Source organism: Papilio xuthus, unplaced genomic scaffold, assembly GCF_000836235.2.
Source record: "Papilio xuthus unplaced genomic scaffold, Pxut_1.1 DF825928.1, whole genome shotgun sequence".
NCBI lineage: Eukaryota > Metazoa > Arthropoda > Insecta > Lepidoptera > Papilionidae > Papilio > Papilio xuthus.
In genome coordinates, this window is record NW_013532721.1 from 5,736,917 (window position 1) to 5,756,359 (window position 19,443).

Consider the following 19,443-nt stretch of genomic DNA (forward strand, 5'->3'; position numbering starts at 1 on the left):
CTTTGTAAATCTTTTTTTTTAATATTAATGGTTAAAAAAATGTAACATTATAATAGTATTTTTAAAAATCCCTTGACATACCAAAAGTAGAAGGAATAGAGGTGATATTTGTACTAAACAATAATGTTTGTAAAAATGCCTCAATAAAAATTTTGGCACAACTTTTTCTTTTATTTACACTACCAGTAACTAGTAAACTTTACCCCACCAATGCTATAGTCCTTGTATTAATCATGTCATGTCATCTCTTTCATACTGTTTGACAAAAAAGAGACAGCTATATGTATTATTTTTAAATCATATAAGGTGGCAAACAGGCAAGTAGATTCCCCGAAATTTCGAAGGTCCCGCTGCCACATCCATGTCCCATTACATTCTTTATAAGTAATGAGTGAACTGAAAAGGACTAAAATTAATCCTCTGGCACACACATCAGACAAATCATGGAATTGCATCCACTTGACGCATGTCTTCTGTGAGGGGCAGTACCAACATTAATATTAACAATTATTTTGTGTCAACACAGAGTGATACACTAAAAGTCAAATTATAAAATAATTATTTATTTCATTGCGGAATATCCATTTTACTTAATCTCAATATAAAGTCAAGTAGATACATTTGTACCTTCACTTCAATTGGTTTGCTTGTTACAAAAAAACCTGGTACACCTGCTTTTTCCAATGTATCTTGCTGGTCACTAACCTAGAATAAAAATATGTATAATTATTAGGTCCTCTTTAACAAAGTTAATTGTTATATTTGTCCAATATCTACAATGAGAGATGTATATAATGATGGGTCTCATTATTACATGTAGCTCAACTGACTTTGAAGGATAAGGTAACTTTTGGTTCATATTTTTTTCTTTTCATAGTTTAACTATTGCTTGACTACCTTTTGATCCAACTGAAGAACTAATTTCATATCGGTTTGTTTTAGTTCTTCCTTGTGTCTTCTTAATAAATTAGTTTTCTGTACTTCTTGTTGCTCAGGGACGGTATTTTTCATCATTTCTTGTATTTCCACTGTAAAAATAAATAGATACGTATTAAATGGCATATGGCACTTAAGTTTTTTAATTAGAATAAACTAGTTAATAAATTCTATTATTTCTGCATTTAATGAATTAAAAGTATCTTACTTGTATGATTGTTAATTATTTGTAACCTTTGCTGGAAAAGATGTTTTTCAGTGACATGTTGAATTTCCATTAATCCCTTTACAATTTCAAATATAGTATCATTGAGTAGGCAGTTTGCTAAACCAGATAGTAATTCTATGGGGACTCTCATTTGGTATTTCCTAAAAAAGAGATAATGTTTAGTTTCACTTATACTTTATTGTAAGAAAATGTTGAAAACAAAAAGTATTTATATCATAGCTACGGTGGTAATTCTCGTGCCATATCTTGTAATTGTTCAAGTAAGAAATACAATTTTCTTTGTAAAGCTTCAGGTGTAGGTTCAGTGACTTCCATCTCTATGAAAAGGTTTTATTTATTATCCTTATTATTTATATCATATTTAATAATGTGTTTTTAATGGTATGACGATAGTAATATAATTTTAATTTCATTATATTTTGAACTTGTTGTTGTTTTTATCAGTATGACTTTGACATGTACAATTTGGAAACAAATGGCAACTTGTTTAAAAAATGTGGAATCGTGTAGTCTCAACAGCTAAACATTTAGGTACATAAAACGTCGATATAACACAGTTACCGCGTAGAATTCATTACATTTTAACCATTTAGAAGTATGAGAAAGTTTCGCTGGCATTTTTGTTAAAATTATTTTAATGGATTTTTAAATTTGAACAGGTAATGAAGAACGAATGTGATCTTGTTTGCACTTGCACTGTCACTGTCATATGTCACTCAAAGTGACCTAAATAGATCGTATTTTATAAATGTAATTTGAAGAATTTTGCTTTAAATGCATTATAGTATAAATTAGTAAATTTGTATTGTATGTAATATTTCAAAATATCACGTTTGTGTTGTTGATATTAATTTGCAAAATACTCGTAACCATGTTAAGTACATATGGGATTTTGTTAAAATTCTACGCTATATTTTTTCTTTATTCTTATAATTTAAGTGTTGACAGTGCTGTAAGTGTGGAAGAAAATTACTACAATGGATTTTCTTTATTGTAAGTTTCTAATATGAAGTACAAATTATTAAAGTAACATTTGTTGTACAAAACTTTTTTCTAAAACAATTATGCTTTAGGTACAACAATGGAAATCATGAAGCATTCAGTACAGTACTGGAGAAAGATATGTATTCTTATCCAAAAGAATGTTATGAAATTCTTGAATCATTCTCACAGAGTGCATCTAATTTGACCATGTGTTCAATAATAAATGCTCGACCAGTAAGATTGTGTGAAAAATGTGTTGATCATTATGTTTGTTTTCATAACAAATATCAAGAGCTTCTTAAAACTGTTGTTAATGGCACATCTTGCAGATCTGTGTTTATGTCACATGATAGATTAAATGTGGTATTACAATACCATGACAGCATTTCAGCTGTTTGGGAAAAAGGAAATTGCAACAGTAAGTTAAGAATTATCTTTAGAAATGTAAAATTTATTATTTTAGTATCTTAAAATTTGTCTGTTTTTAGATTGTTTTAACTGGACTGATGATAAACCAGTGATAAAAAATGATATAAACCATTTTATAAAATTATTTAATGACACAATGAACTGTTTCTCCAACAATTATGATCCAGAAAGTAATAATACAGTTTGTGAAAAATGTATGCAATTCTACCTTCAGTTAGATTCATTCTATGCCACTTTAAGCACGGATTCTATTGGAGTGGATTCCGTTTGTATGGATATTGTTGATTCTGTAAGTTATAATTTTTTCATCTTATTCCATAAATTACAAGGAAGAGTAATCAAAGAATACACACTATAAATCTAATAATGGAAATGTAAAAGATAACACAACAGGTAATAGAAAAAAAATGATTGATTATAAGATTTGCATAAAAAAAATTGATTTCTAGATGAATGCTACCAGAAGTATTTGGAGTAAGACTTTCAATTGTTGCAAGCTTAGAAGAACACCTGAGATTGTATTTTTATGCAGTGCTGGAGTAATATCTTTATTGCCTTTAATATTTTACATCTCGGTAAGGTACTGTGGCCCAATTAGAGATTTGCCTCAAGTTTTAAAACGTAAGTATTTTCAAGGGTAATAAATTTATATAAATGATGTGTGTCAAATATCAAAATTTTATAGAGTTCTAATAGTATACAAAATGAAACACTTTTCTCCATATATTGTCTTTATTTTTCAGAGTCAAGAATAAAACAAACAATATTAAGATCAATTAATTCCAGAGAAGATTAAATGACATTATATTTTTAAGTTATGCCAAAGACTATTATGAGAAATTTGAAATTTTAAGGCAAATAAAACTGTTAAGAATAACATTTTATTTCATTTTTATTTATTTTCTTCATTTGACATTAGCACTTATGTTTGGCAGTGTATGTAAGGCAATTTTGTTTTTAAATTGTTTTGCTTTAGATGTCCCGTGCCACTACTATTTCGTCATATGAAAGTTTTTTTTTCATCAGATGAATTGACAATTTATCTATGCCTGGCCTTTTTGTTGTTATTTTTTTTAACATTGTTACTGTTGCTATTAGTGAGTTTATGTTTCAATGAGTTCAGCGTTGTATCTCCTTTGTTGGCAATACCTAGAGTAGAGTCTTTATCCTTTGGAGTGCCAGGTCTACTGTCTAATCCAACTGCGGATAGCATTTTAGTATCACTGTTAAATGACTTCTGTAGCATACCAGATGCCATCTTTTGAGTTGCACTTTGTTTTGTTTGACTCATTGCTTTTTCAATAACTCCATTGGTGTGTTGTTTCCCAGATGGCTTAGATGCAATACTCTCCGTGGAGCCATGTATTGTTGTGTGATTCAGATTTCCTAAGTTTAATCCACTCAATTGTGTATCTGAAGAATCCTCATTTGTCTGCGATTCCGTTTCACTATTCCTTTCATCTGTTAAAAAGAATACATATTATGTAAAAAACATTTAAAAATAAGGAAAATTAATTTGATGCATATAATATTAACTTACTTTTTGTTTCTGCTGGATCTACAAGTCCACTGACTGCCTGTTAAAAAAGTGAATGGTAAGAATTGAAGTTTTACTAGAAACCTTATTTATGAAAAATACACAAAATTATGTTTATCAGGAAAAAAACTGACAAAATCTACTATTGATACTTACAGCCATTGAAGTTATAGAAGATTTAGAAAACAACCGTTCTGCTTCCTTAAACTTCCTATTACGTTTATCAGCTTTGGAATTTGTACTTTTGTTGGTTGTGAGGTAGCGGTCCCATCCTCGTATTATATTACCATACAATTGAGTATCTTCTAAGTACGAACCTTCAAAAGCGTAAATTTGTCGCTCCAAACTAGCCAAAGTCTCCTAAAACAAAAAAAAAACAAAATTTGATAACATGGTAACATTTTTGACAAGTAAATAAACAACAACAAATAGTTAATTTATTTTCATATAGATATATTAACGGTCTACATATATTATTTAAACATAAATATAATACATAAGACAAAACAATGACTCACTGCTACTTCGGCTTTTCTTTTAACTAATTCTGCTAATTCAACTCTTGTATCGGCTACAGAAGTTTGTTTGGACGCCATATTGGTTTTAGAACCTTGCACATTTGGGGCTTCGCCAGCAGGGCTTTGCGGTGAAACAACCATTTCGGTGGATATTGTTTTACTATTCCTATAATTCCATAAGCATACTTATAAATATTGATATAAAATGCTGTTCCGGGTATCACAAACATACAATTATTCGCTAATTATTGCTCGAAGATCACAATACTTCAGTTCGTGCAAATTTTACAATTGACATTGACAATCAAACTGAGCTGCAATCAATCTGACAGCTGAGCTGACATTTTCACTCAGAACCATAACCAATACTAATATAGATAGTAAAGATTTAACATAGCGAATTCAGCCAAAGAAAAAGATTTTTATTTTAAAGTGCACTGAACAATTCACCCCATAAAAAAATATTTTATGTCCTTTTTGCAAAAAATGCAGTTTACCTCAGCTTGCCTGGTTCATACATACATTCTGTTAAAAGTATGAAGCGGCAACCAACAAACAACTAACCGTCGAAAACATCAAAGGAAAATTCAATATTATAATTCCAATAGTTTATTAATAATAGTTAATATTTATATAGACGCACAACCTTTATTACCCTGATGCGAATATATATGTTCCATTTACAGTTGTAGGTAACAATATTTTGTTAAACTAGGGTTATAACGAAATCTCGCTTGTCTCTGCAAGTGCGGAACATCCACATAAAATGCAAAAGGTGATACGCCCATTCAGTTGAGTTTTGAACTTGACGAAGAGATAAAGTGATGACACGGTTACTAACAGCTAGCTTTCTAATATGGAAATTGGTAATAGATTTTAATAAACAGATTAGATACTCAATAAACAATATACCAAAATTTCTGCAATAAATATGATTTACTAATATTTACAACTTCTGGCACCGTTTTCGTTAAACTTCTGCAGAGCTAAGGTACTTCACTCCTACATCCGCTTCCGTTAAAAGGGACTCCGCTACAACCCTAGTTCATACTATTCTTATCTTATCATGTAATACTAAATTTAATAATATTGTTTCCATTAAAATAACATTTTGGACATTCAAATTCAGGATCAGCAGCTTTGTTTGCCTGAAACAAGTGAAGTGTTAATTGTTAATACAGTCATAGACAAACTATCTATATTTTATTAAGTAAGACTAGCTTTTGCCTGTGATTTCTTCTGCGCAGAATTAAAATCAAAAGGTGAAAGACTAAGATAGGTTTGCTCTAAATCTATACTAAATTTCAGAGAGATCAACCACATTTATATAATAATATTAGTAAAGTTGTCTTACCGTTAAGCAATAGTAACAAAATATATGGGAGCAGCCCATCACATGAGGTAGTACTGGTCTGTTTGAGCAACATGCACAAACGGTATTGATTGTCATTGTTGGTGATTTCTCTCCTCCAATAGACCGAACATGTTTCCGCCACCAAACATATTTCAAAGTATTGCTCATTTTTCTTTTTAATCCAAATAAATTGACCAGAGAAACCACTGTTCCTATTAATTCCTGAAAATCAAATATTATTGCTTAGTAAATAATTTATTATTTAGTTTTTTAATGTGTTCATTTATTACTTTTTTAAAAATAATTATCAGTTATGTAGTCAGTATATAATAGTAATAGATTAACAATAGTGGTGTTTAGAGTGAGCCAAATAAAGCATCAGGAAACACAAAGTATTTAAATTGAATTACTTACAATAAGATTATGCCATAACAGTTCCCGAGTCCAGGAAAGATCTGTAAGGTCTTCCCTTGCTAGTTTGTCTGCTGTAAGTTCAAGCCCGAGTATAAAATCTATTAAAACTGGATATTTCCCAGTTTGTATAAACCTTAAGAAGTTAAAAATGTCTCCTATCAATTGAAATGTTTCTAGTTTGGTACAAAAGTTTTGCACTTTTATATTTGATGTTAAGCTATACAAGGCTCTGTCTTTTAAATATCTCAAACCTATTGTATAACCATAATACCAATACAATTTGCTTTGTGAGAGGTTTGTGGTGTCATATTTCAAGGATAACATTTCCTGACCAAAAGTACATTTCTTTTCACATAATGAATACTTGAACATCCATGTTCTCAATAAAAGTTCAAGTTCTGGTAAAATTGGCTGAAGGATTCCAGGCTGAAAAATGAATTTGTTTAGATAAGTACCAATTTTTTTAACTTATGAAAAGAACATAATCAATTTTCAATTTTTCCTTAAAGTTATCAAGTATATAGTGAGTTTTAGATATCACAAACTCAACTACATTACTCAATATTTTATAAAATTCGTAAAAAATCCAAAGCAGTCATACTAACCTCTAAAAATTTGGTAGCATTAAATAATAGTTGTTTGAATAAGTCTTCAACTTGCTCATCTAATTGCACAGAATCTAACTGAAAATTTTGAAGATAAACTTAAGAAAATGATTTGTTACTTTCTATAAATATTTTTTAAACAATTGCTTAAAAGTTATCATCATCAGCTCTATATGCGGTCACACTGTGAGGTTTAGACCGTACCCTAACTTAGGGTTTGGGCCATAGTCAAGAGTTATGTACCTGTGTAACTCTGGGAATGTACGATATGGACATTATAATAGATATCCTGGTTACAAGTTTACCATATAAGTTTCAAATCAAAATATTTGTAATTCATATGTAACAACTAGAACAGAAATATAAGAACTACATAAGTGAAGTGTCTGTACTTTGATCAAAAGATTATTGTTGTTATCAACCTATTAAAATAAGTTTTTGTTGTGCGTAATTGTCAAAATGAAATTTAAAACAATGTCATGTCAAATGTCAAATAAACTTATATGAACCATAGATATCAGATATATAATCATAGACATTATTTTCTGACAGAACTTGCCGTGAAAACAGTAGCGCATCTAGGGATGAGCCCAGTGGTTGACGAACTACCCTTTACTGGCCAGCCTCGTCGCACTAGTAATTTCGGATTTTATAGATCTATAAAAGTCGTCGGATATTTTTGAGTATCTTTTCTTTCTTGTAGGGGCATTGTACTCAATTGTTTCGAGGAAGATATTACAACAAATACTAAGATCTATTTTCTAGCATTGTTACGCAGGCATATGTATATAACTAATGCGAAAATAATTGAATTATACTTTTACTGGTAGGAAATAGGTAGCTGGAGTAAATATAATATCATATATGATTTGTGACGATCTTCTCTATCTTTGCGTAATATGATCGAGCAAACTATATAACACACTTTATATTAACTCGTACAAGATATTACATGTGACTTAATGTTACTTAATCAATATGATTTATCTGAATTACTTAATTTATATGAAATGATTAGTTCTGAATTGCGTCTCGTTCAAATAAAAACTTACATTTTTAGTTATTGATGTTTTTAAATACGGATTGTAAAATATTAGGTGGAGATTTCCAAAGATGGGCATTAATTCGTTAATCGTTAATTAAGAAAGTTAAACATCTGTTTAAATAATTAACTTTGCAGTAAAATGTCTTTATGTTAACTTCCGTTAGTTTAATTCCTTATATTGTAACATAAGACGTTTGTTTGAATTGTCCGCCAGGACACGCTCGCATGTTGGAAGATTGTCCGCGTCGTCAATGGCAAGTGATGTTATAATAGTTTATGAGATATACGTTTGAATGATGCCATAGTAGGTGTCACAACTTATCTAATGTTGAGCTCGTCGGATTGGGTAAAAAAGATTAAAACAAAAAGATAATAGAGATCTTATTGAATTTTTTCTATATGTACATTTAACATATTCTTAACTTATTTTTAAAGGACATGATTACAAATTTTACAATAGTATCCTATGCAAGTGGTACTGTTCAGTGTTTGTCTTTGCTATTGTGTACGTTGGCATGGAAACCGGTCTCCCAGTCGGCGACGTAGTCCACTGTGCGCACCGAGCCGTCCGGTTCCACCAGAGAATATTGACCTGGATAAATTCATTTATATCTTTACATCTAGACTGTTATGGCTGATTTAATTGCGTAATAACTTATTGTATCGTATTAATTATTAATATGATAGTTCAAGTTGTTGCATAATCTAGATAAATATGCGACTCTTTGCTGTTCGTTTGATGTTTTCAAGATAGTTCAGAGGTTTATGGCTGGCTGGCTTACATAATAAATCTAATGCAGCTATTTAAATTAACTGACCTGGGTCATCATAATTTAGTTGATGTAAACTTCACATATAAATCGACGTAAACTTTTTCTTTTATCGCGCATCAAATTAATTTCAGCAAATTTGATGCGCGATAAAGGAATGTCTTGTAGAATTAGTTTTATTAACTTAGAAGCCTATTTATACTGCGCAAAGGACTTTCTTTGTAAACTTAAAGGAGATACTTGATATTATATTTCTTATCATATAATACATACAATTTTAAGAAGTATGAAGTTACTGTAATGGCTTATTCCTATTTATCCAAATGCTAGCTGTCGCACGCGACTTGGTCAGGTTGCCTACATCAACCTTCCAGTCAAAGACGGTCCAACCTTTACATACACGGTACATATGTGTATTTCCAGACAGATAGACAAACAATTTTTTGTTGTTGTAAAATATAACTTAATTATTATTGATATTGATAAGCGTAATAAATCCCTGCATGTAAAATTCAAGGGTATAATGAATAAAAAATTGAGCAATGAAAAATGTATTGAGGCGACCCGACGACGGTTAATATTTCATCAGATAATGTTTATGCGACATTGCGTCACACCTTGTAACACTAAGTATAAACAAAAGGTCGTCGGGTTTACCGCTTTTAAAGTAATTGAATTAAGCTTATTTTAAAACTAATTGAATGGTATAAAAAAAAGTTTCTCACCTCTTACAACATCGCCGTCGCGCTCTTCCTTTTGTTGCTTAATGTCGCCGGTGTGGGGATCGTTAACACCGTACTCAAAAGCATATCGTGGATGAGCGTCCTTTGAAAAAAATAATTTTATTAAAAAAAACTTCACAAAACGTAGAAAATTAGAGTAGAAGTTAGGTGATTAGTAGATGTACTAATTAAAAAAAACAGCGATGAATTGCGATGCGATTAAGTACTAAATATTTATTTTTACTTGTGAAATGATATATTACTTCGCAAAAGGAAGTTTACACTATAGATATATCTGAACACATCTTGTTAACTATAGCTTGAAACAATTATTCATGTAACAATCTATAAAAGCACCTTAGTATAAATCACGGTATTAGTAATTGCTTTAAATATGTATACATATTGTTTCCTCACGTCTTCCCCGCATTACTATTAATCATTTCATATACATTACTCCTGACAGGTTCGTAATACTTTGTATAACCTCACAAATTTATCTGACCCGGTAAGCAAAAGTTAAACTGAATTGCAATAGCTTTTAAGCGCCCTGTCAATGTCAATGTCTCACAAAATCATTATCCTACTGTAGATTACATTCAAGATGTGTAATTTAGTCTATATATTTACTGACAGAATTAGCCGCGGTAATAGAGTCTCTTTTACCTGGCCAGATAAGTTGGTCTCACTATGCTAACTCTAGGATTATTACATCACAGAATATTTCAAATATTCAAAGACCTTTAATATTATTGAAACAGTATCTGAGAACTTAAGGCTTGAGATTAAATCGCCGGTTGAAATACTGGATTGAATAAAAGCGTTTACAATGAAATATACATTGAACAGAGCACGATCACTTTTGCTAATAAGGAAGTTAAGCGTCGTGAAAAACCTAAATACTTGTACCCCGTATTGGTGACATAAGGTTGATTTGTTAATGTTTATCACAGACATATAAATGATTAGCTGTCGCCCACGACTCCATTCGCGCGGAATAAAATAAAGTTAATTAGTCGCCTATGTGTTCTTCCAGGCTATGGTCTACATCTATGTCGAAATTCAGCGACATCTATGGAGCCGGTCCGGACATACCTACAAATAAACATCGATCCACCCAGCTTTTATAATATTAAGTAAGATATAAAACGTAGAACTATTTTATCTCATCTTGACAAAATTTCGCTAAATAAAGGAATTATAATATTTTTTTACTATTTAATGGACAAAACAATGAAATCTTAAAAAAAATCTTCGAAATTCGATACCTGAAATGTACCGTACAATTTTGTGTGACTGGCTTCGTATTTAAAAAAAATATTAAAAGCCCTTAAATCGCATCGCAATATTTACAATTTCCTGGCTACCTACATAGTTTGGGTGTCGCAAGACTCGTTTCATTTCTGACAACACGTTGAAAGCTAACCGTATTACCACTCAAAATTATCATCTGTTATATATTTAAAGGAAGCGTGTGTTTATACGACGATGATAAATTACTGATGAGTTGAGGGCTTCATTTCGATATAAGCTATTTCTTATGATTTATGGACTAATCTACAAACATATATCAATTGCGCATACGCACATATTAAGTTCATCTAATTGCAGAAAGGATTTAAACAACATTAAAATAAGTATATATGAAGCATTTCACTTATGCATAGATGCATATGCTCTTAATTATTTTAATACAAATATCAACAATATCTATACCATAAAGGGGGTTAGAATAAGGGTCCAAATATAGAATGTGTTTTATCATAATAGTGATATATTATGTCACATGCTGCTATGTTATTTTTTAAGTAAAAGTAACAGCAGCATAATGTAACAGATTACTTAACTTACTTAACGTGTCACAAATAACTTATTTTTGTTTAAAAATAATGTTATTACTAATGTAAACAATCTGGTTAGTTTCAGTAAAAAATAGTGATTACGATTTTATCTTATGAGCTCTTTTCATAAAATATAATTAAGTAGCAAACTTTAACGAAAACATCTAGGATCAAAATGCTTTATTAGAACTAATTTTTAATCAAGATTAATAAGTATTATAGTAAAGCGACAAAAGCTTTTAACAAGGCAATGATAGTGGATCGACACGAATTCATGATCTCAGCGCCAACAATAAATACCATTTGCCACGCCTATTGAATGTCAATGTCTTAAAGGTTTAGTTAATATAATAAAGCCTGGGAAATAATAGTATTGGGCTCAGGTATTTGACGTTAGTAATTGTAATGTTAATCTTGTGTGGGATGGCATTTTGTAGGAGGTAAGCAGGACTTACAACGTAGAGTTCTATAATTAAGAAATAAAAACATTAGTTTTATTAATTAATAAACAAACTAATTGGAGGACATAGAATTAAATCATTAAGGATTTGATTCGTATTGTGTGAAATAAAATTAATGATAATAATTGCTTACGTCAATTAGGAAAAAGACTGCTCATTGTTCATATAATAATTCATACATTGCTATAATATATATTGTCCTAACCAGATATAGTTTTGTAGAGCATTGTTTTAATAAAGTCACATAAATCATCAAAATTTAGTTTTCAATGCGTGTCGATTGTATTGGATAACACGCATGAGGTAACGTCTTGCAGGGTAAACCTACAAACATTCAGTTTTAGGGAGATTTTTTAAAATCTCTAGTTGGCTAATATAATTAATTAACTAGATATCCTAACACAAAAGCCGCTTGATAGCTTGTAAACACATGTTTGTAGTGACGATACTTGTCCGTTACTGAATAATAGCAAATATGGTTTCCAAAAAATTAATGAAATTAATATGAAGAACATAAATTTTTACTTACATAATTTTCCAAAAACTCCGTGTGAACATTCTTAACTCCCAGAGATGCGTGTCCTCTTAAAGCAGCTTGTGAGTACTGAGAGACAGCTGCAGAATGCTGCACTGCGACTGCCGGTGCCGAGTACTGAACTACTGATGGTGAACGCTGGATTGATACTGCAGGTGCAGAGTACTGCACTAATGGTGCGTGTTGTACACCAACAGCTGGCACCGAATATTGTGTTACCGCTGGAGTCGAGTGTTGTATCGAAACTGCAGGTGCTGAATATTGAGTCACTGCAGGAGCTGAGTATTGTGCAATTGCTGGAGCTGAGTATTGCGCAACTGCTGGAGCTGAATATTGCCTAACTGCTGGAGCTGAGTATTGAGCAATTGCCGGTGTAAAATATTGAGTATAACTTGGTGACACTTTGGGTGCTGAATATCCGATAGAAGCTGACGATTGAGAATTGTATTGCACACCGGATCGCGCGTGATATTCCTCAACAGTTGGCGCGCTGTACTGAGATGTCGCAATAGCTGGTGCTCGATAAATAGGTCCCACTTGTTGATATTGATTTATAGCTGCTGGCGTAGCGTAAGCAATTTGGGGAGTTTGTTGAACTTGAATCGCTTCAGATGCTTTATATCCAACAGTTGGTGCGGCGAATACTTGAGACACAACTGGACCACCAGATTGGACACTGTAAGAGTTTAGAGATGCTTTCGCGGAACCCAAAGATATCGATTGTTGGGTAAGTAAATTGTTAGAGGCGTATGTGGTTCTGAGCGGTGACAGAGAGTATTTGGCAATTAAGGGCGCTGCAGTAACTTTAGCTATGATCGGGGCTTGCGCGTAAGTTGCTAACGGCGTCACTGTTCTGCCAGACGATGCAGCCGATGATAATCCAGCGGAGGTAGCGTAGCCGTGAAATTCGTTTTGATTTGCAGTTTGTTTATAGTTCGCTTGAGTTACTAGTGGAGCTTGGTACGCAGTCGCTTGTATCGCTTGCTGTTGGTACGCGACGCCTCCATACTGGTTAGAAGCTACTCCGGTAGACAGCTGCGTGGTAGGCACGGGATACGAGTAACCCGAGTCGCCACATCCTTGTCCTTTCTGCACTTGACTAAGGTGGTAATTGAGATCTGGGTCGTGGTAAGCGAGTACGTTTGCAAGTAGTGATGTAAGCACAATGATCTGAAACAAAAAGAAGAGCTTGTAATTTTTCTTAAGTAAAATAAATTGTTTCAATTACAATGTAAATGTTATTGAAGTATTTTTAAAATCGTTAGCTCACCGATTTCATTTTAATGCACTTTTTGGGATGCGAGTTAATTTTAAAAGACAATCGCTAGCGGTGCGTTCATTCGATAATCTCGATGTTGTTAATAGCTCGAACAAGTCGAATTGTATTTGGCAAACGGCGTCATTCGAAATGAGAGCAAAGTGCGCCTGCAAAGTCTTATATAGTGATCTCATATGTGTAAGAACGGGTCACACTTTTTCACATTCGCCGTTGGCGGAGTCGGTGGGCGCGGCCTTAGTACTGTATGACTCGTTATTCAGTTCCATTAGATTGTAAATCATTAAATATCGTTTCCTTCTTAGGTGCGAAGCGAGTAATGCACATTGCATTAAACTCAATCCACTAATCATGAACTTCGTTACATTTTATTGGCTGTTTGTGAGCTATTAGATCATAAGTTAAAACTGACTGTCCTTATACTGTTATATAGTTGAACTTGAATACAAAGTTACAATTTAACCCTTATTTCATATATGAGATGAGGCATCATTGGAGAACTTTTTCATGATAGTCAATTAATGTTTGTATCGGAGATTTCAATAGATACAACTTGGCTTGAACTTAACATTAGCACTTCTAGAGTTTGATATATTCGTAGACTTAAAGTAGTAGTGTAACCTAATTTGTTTCCTGTGTATTTTAATTAGATTTACGTTCAAATAAGTTGAAAAGTTCTAAATAAAGATGTAATTATCTTATACCTAAATAAATGTAATATTTCTGCTCAATTTGTATTTTACACGACCAAAGTTTAACAACACTTTTAAAGGGTCGTCAATACGGACAACTTTTATAATAAATTTAATTTACTTGTTATATTTTTTAACCTTACTTCGATGTCACGCAGGTCGCCTTACGCAATTAAAGCAGTTTTAAAAAAAACAGGTACGTCGTTAAACTGTTTATATTATTTGTAAAGGTACATAATGTAAGATCCTGTCGAAACGATGTATTTATGTAACAAACTAGGGTGCCTCTTTATACAAGAAAAACAAGGCAGCTTACCAAGCTATCGTTGATTCTTGATATCGTAAATCACCATAGGTTTAATCTGGATTCATCATCATCATCAGCTTACTAGACGTCCCCAACGAAGAGCTCGGAGTCTACCCTTCATTAGGGGGGCCTTAGCCATAGTCAATCGCGTTGGCACAGTGCGAGTTGAATTTACACATATCTTTGGATTGCTTCGCAGATATGTAGCACGCTGTTTTCCTTTACCGTAAGAACGTCGGATAAATTTACAATGTGTAATATATAAAAAATTTAAATCTGGAATAACAATACAATAAATTAATATACTTTTTACTGTTTCTTATAACATTTCATTGAAAATCTTGAGAATCAAAAACAAAAAAAAAACTACATTACGCAAATTCTCATATGAGAAATGAAAGTTTAAAATTTCATTCAATTTCATTCATTCAAACACAATCAGATAAGATTGATTCAGTGGCTTTAGATTTCAGGGTCGATATAATTATAAAATGCACTAAAAAGCGGAGGCGTTTGCTTCCGTTTGGTGCGTTAATTGATTGTTTTTCCCTTGACTATAAAAGGATAGTAAGGTTGTGTACGTTATTTATTAATCATTAGTTGTCGCTCGCGAATCCTTCCACGAGAAATTAAAAAAAATATTGACGTTCTTCTTCTTCCAGACTGTGATCCATGCAGTCGTTCCGGAGCTAGCTTCAAACATCCATCCATCTAAATATTCGCATTTATGTTATTAGTAAGATAGTAAGATTAAAATAAAATTGTTGTCACGTTTTGAATTATTCAAACAGAGCATAGAAACATCAATATATTTTTATTTTATGTGAGTACTAATGCAGAAGCACTAGATTAAAAAATATTAAATGTTTAAGAGTCGCAGTCAGGATTGAATTCAAATGATTTAGGTTTCATCGTGCAGTTTGGTAATAGGAAATGTTGTTTAAATTTAGTCTATCTTATAGCTCGTAAAATTAAATTTTAGCAACGCGATACAATCACTAGACAGGTGTATCGAAACGTTTTAAGTTTATAGTGACTTAAATGAGGTTATAATTGACTAAGATAGTCGTAAACAATGTTACAATCAAAATATTTTAATTCGTAAAATAATATAAGTACTTAGGCAAATGAAAAGTAAAAAGTATTTGACTTAATGTGATATCAATTTTACTCAATAAATTTTTTCTTGCGATATGTAGATATTTTTTTTTAACTTAATAGTGTGGATTAAACATTACATAATTTATAAGTAAACTAAAATTATAATAGGTTTAAATTACAAATGATTACCGTGAAACTTATGTCTATAACTAGCTTTTACCGCGACTTCTTCCGCCCACATTAAAAAATAGACTTAACCCTTATTGTGGCAAGATTTCTTTTTTGAAGAAAAACAAAAAACATAGTTAAAAAAAACTAAGTTAAATATTATTTTACAGTAATCGTATATTTTTATAAAGTTGTTTGTATGGTATATTATATAATACAAAAATAACATAAGGGTTAATTATTAGTCTATCTGTTCTTCCAGACTATGTCCTACATATATGCCAAATTTCAGCGAGATCCATGAAGCCGTTCTGTATATACTTTTTACCAACCTTACTTCCATCCATTCATACATAGTAAACAATTTTTTTTGGATCTTAATTTGTTTGTTTTTTTTTGTTAAATGTTACTCATATTTTAAAAGGCGATTCTGTTATTTTTAACGAAAAAGGGAAGTTACGTCAACATTTAGTTCAATGACATAGTAAATCTGTTTGTTGTTCATATTATTTTCTTACATAAATTCACTGCCAAAATTTACGAAGGTGCAGTTTCTTTTGAAATAAATGTTCTCACGATGTATTAGATATCTGTTTGTAGTAACCCTTTTTAATGATGGGAATACATTGTTTTTTACTATTACTTATCATTTTAATAGAATTATTGCGAAGGTACTAGTTACTGTTTGCGGTATAATTAAATATGAAGGCAAATTAATCATAATCATCTCGAAATACAGCTGCCGGAGTCAATTTTGAGTTATTAATTTTATTTTCAAACCGATTTCAAAAAGAAAGAGGTTATATATTTCGCTATTTTTTTTGTTATTGCAGATATGTCGAAAACCTCCTTAAAATGTTACTGGCTTCGATGAACATGAAACCAAAGAAAAAAATATTGATAAATTTAAAAACTAAAACCCATCTACCGATTTCGATTTAGTTTTGTATTTCGGTAAATCATTAGTGCCGCCTTGTTGGTGTTCAATTTAGTATTGAATAGATATACGATTATGCGTTGTATGTTATTAAATCTAACATATGGACATTCCATTAAAGAGATTATGAAAACTGATTACGTAGGCAGTCCTGATACATATCCCTACGAATTGTGTAACTGTTAGACAGATCTGGGTCCATGACTAAGTTACATTTCACCCGTTTTACAACATCCCAGTATAATTAATAAAATTAATGTAAATAATTTTATAGTGAAAAGTGTTGGCCAATATCTATAAACTATTTGCTGTATACACCAACTTTGTCCTCGCGGTATTAAAAAAAGTTAACTTAGCCTATGTATTTTTCCGGACTATGTTCTACATCTGTGCCAAATTTCAGCGAGATTCATGCAGGTAGCTGGAGGTAGCTTCTAACAAACATCCATTCACCCATACATCCAAACATTCGCGTTCGTAATATTAGTAAGATGTAAATTGGAATCTACATAATAAGTCAAAAGCATTTAATTTAAAAATTGTGGGTTGTGTGAATCGTGAAATCGAAAAGGTCTCTAATAGACTAGATAATAACAAAAAGGTTATAACATGTTATCAGGGTAACGCCTCTGAACTTTATTGTGCTAAAAATATCATGCCCCATACAAAGCTCATGGCCTGGCCTTTACTGTAAGTCTAAATTGCACGTAAGAAATATTTATCGTGTGCTTGTTGTGTGGTGTGAAGTGGTTCTTACATATGTGTAGCAATTTACTGCACATGAACTCGGGCCGATAAGGTTTTAGTCGACACTTTGCATAAGGAAACGACCACTAAGCTCTTAACAGCTTGCATGCAAATTATGCAACATGTATGTTGTGTATTAAGATTTGGGTCAATTTAAATAGATTAAATGAGAGTAAAGCGGGTAATTTACTTCAGCAAATTACTACAGAATAAGGGCTAGACTAACCACGTATCTTAGGTAGTTAAATGTAAAGTGGCAACATAAAATAAATTAAGTATAATCAATTTAGTTTAAAATTATAAATAAAATTGGTGTTTTTTTTAATTTGATAATTTTCCACATGGCCATTGAGTCAAAATCTATTTGTCCTTTCACTTAAGAAATATTGGCCGAGAGACGACGATAAGAAGGAAATATCGTAATAATAAAATAATCAAAGCCCCTTTGTTTATTGTAAATGGGTAATGTTTTGGAAAATCCAAAAGGCAGTTAAATGACTAAGAATAAACAGCTTCTTTTTTATCTTCTTTACATATGTGTATAAGTTCACATAATTTTTTTTATAGGTTTTTATTTAGAATCCCGAAATTCTATTGCCATAAAACTTGTATTAATGGTTTGCTTAAAGCGATGACAACTTTTGTATAAGTAAACCGACCGTCCAAATCCGCAGAGTTGGAATATAATCAAGATGGCCACCAGTAATTAATTGTCTGTTGCTGTCTCCAAATCTGGAATGTAGATCAAATCTCGGATTTAGGTGCAGACATTTTGGTTTAATTACTGAAATAGATATTTATATGTAAAATATTGCCTAACGTTTTCGGGTAAGGTTATACAAATATGGATTGAAGGAGGTTATAAACCTAGGTAACATTGGCCGATTGTTAATTTAAAAAAAAACTTTTTAATTTTATTTATGGTCTCTATGTCTACGTCAGCGTAGTGATTGTTGGTAACTATTGTACATTGTGATTTGTGACATACGGTTATTTCCAACATGAAATAAAATCACAAAAGCCGCAGTCGTAAAATGTTAATAAAAACACATGTAAATAAGGTGAATAAAAAATGGGTAACGGCTATAATTGTCGCCTTGTTTAGTCATTGAACAATTACACAGTATATTGGATGCCTTGTAAAGGATTATAAACGGAAAAAGTGAAAGCAATGAATCGCAATGATTTAATACGCAGAATTATATAACATGTTGATATATCGATTTAATCAAATTAAACCAGAATATCTGCAATTCTTTGAAGACTTAATACAACTATTGCGAGTAACATAAATAAAAACATACTCTCACATCTTGTTTTATAAGCCAACAGACATCTATTATAGAATTTAGTTTTTTCATATTCTTTTGAGATTACTTCGTAACTGCCCTAATTCCGGTTTTTGCTATACTGACTACTTTTTTTAATCATAAGTACACGTCCCTATATTTTTCTAAGCTGCCAGCGTAAGTAATAGTCAGAAGGCAAGACAATTTCTGGGGCTAGCCAATCAAATAGAGAATCGGAATGTTGTAAATGAAATTTAAATTTCTGTCACGATGCATAAAGATTAGCAATAGTAAACTTGGTATTTGGAATTATTCCAAAAGGTTTGTTGTAATACTTCCTTATGATATAAGCAGCTACAATATAACAAATCGTTATTTTCCTGGTCTTATCCCATTCACTTAGAGTCGGCGCACAGTGTATTATAAAGCTTTATGTTTTGGCACAATTTTTATAACCGACCTGTCTGTTTTGTTGCTAACCCTACTTGGGAGGAATAAAATAATATAAATAACTAAATATTTTTTAGCGAAACACTTCAAAATACA

At 31.6% G+C, this 19,443-nt stretch overlaps 5 protein-coding genes across 5 annotated transcripts; 1 reads left to right on the plus strand and 4 right to left on the minus strand.

Annotated features, from left to right (window-relative positions):
• Positions 1-542: 542 nt before the first annotated feature.
• gdl (gonadal protein gdl) lies at positions 543-1,550 on the minus strand. Its single transcript, XM_013322274.1, has 4 exons — positions 1,389-1,550; positions 1,145-1,305; positions 898-1,028; positions 543-705 (listed from the first exon to the last, which is right to left on the minus strand). Exons 1-4 carry the CDS (start codon positions 1,478-1,480, stop codon positions 568-570), a joined length of 522 nt encoding a protein of 173 aa, XP_013177728.1. The 5' UTR covers positions 1,481-1,550; the 3' UTR covers positions 543-567.
• Positions 1,551-1,965: 415 nt separating this feature from the next.
• LOC106125534 (osteopetrosis-associated transmembrane protein 1) lies at positions 1,966-3,490 on the plus strand. Its single transcript, XM_013322773.1, has 5 exons — positions 1,966-2,158; positions 2,239-2,567; positions 2,638-2,867; positions 3,028-3,199; positions 3,322-3,490. Exons 1-5 carry the CDS (start codon positions 2,037-2,039, stop codon positions 3,372-3,374), a joined length of 906 nt encoding a protein of 301 aa, XP_013178227.1. The 5' UTR covers positions 1,966-2,036; the 3' UTR covers positions 3,375-3,490.
• Eaf6 (chromatin modification-related protein EAF6/MEAF6) lies at positions 3,339-4,893 on the minus strand. Its single transcript, NM_001312747.1, is given in 4 exon segments — positions 3,339-4,039; positions 4,119-4,155; positions 4,272-4,475; positions 4,634-4,893. Coding segments are annotated over 4 exon segments (804 nt in total). The 5' UTR covers positions 4,775-4,893; the 3' UTR covers positions 3,339-3,617.
• Positions 4,894-5,234: 341 nt separating this feature from the next.
• Positions 5,235-7,447, minus strand: Pex2 (peroxisomal biogenesis factor 2). Its single transcript, XM_013322231.1, has 5 exons — positions 7,250-7,447; positions 7,007-7,084; positions 6,402-6,827; positions 5,988-6,209; positions 5,235-5,781 (listed from the first exon to the last, which is right to left on the minus strand). The coding sequence occupies exons 1-5, from the start codon at positions 7,280-7,282 to the stop codon at positions 5,698-5,700; spliced, it is 843 nt and encodes a 280-aa protein (XP_013177685.1). The 5' UTR covers positions 7,283-7,447; the 3' UTR covers positions 5,235-5,697.
• Positions 7,448-8,421: 974 nt separating this feature from the next.
• Positions 8,422-13,718, minus strand: CPR79 (cuticular protein RR-2 motif 79). The gene is given in 4 exon segments (NM_001312722.1): positions 8,422-8,643; positions 9,547-9,646; positions 12,375-13,550; positions 13,651-13,718. Coding segments are annotated over 4 exon segments (1,395 nt in total). The 5' UTR covers positions 13,660-13,718; the 3' UTR covers positions 8,422-8,533.
• Positions 13,719-19,443: the final 5,725 nt, after the last annotated feature.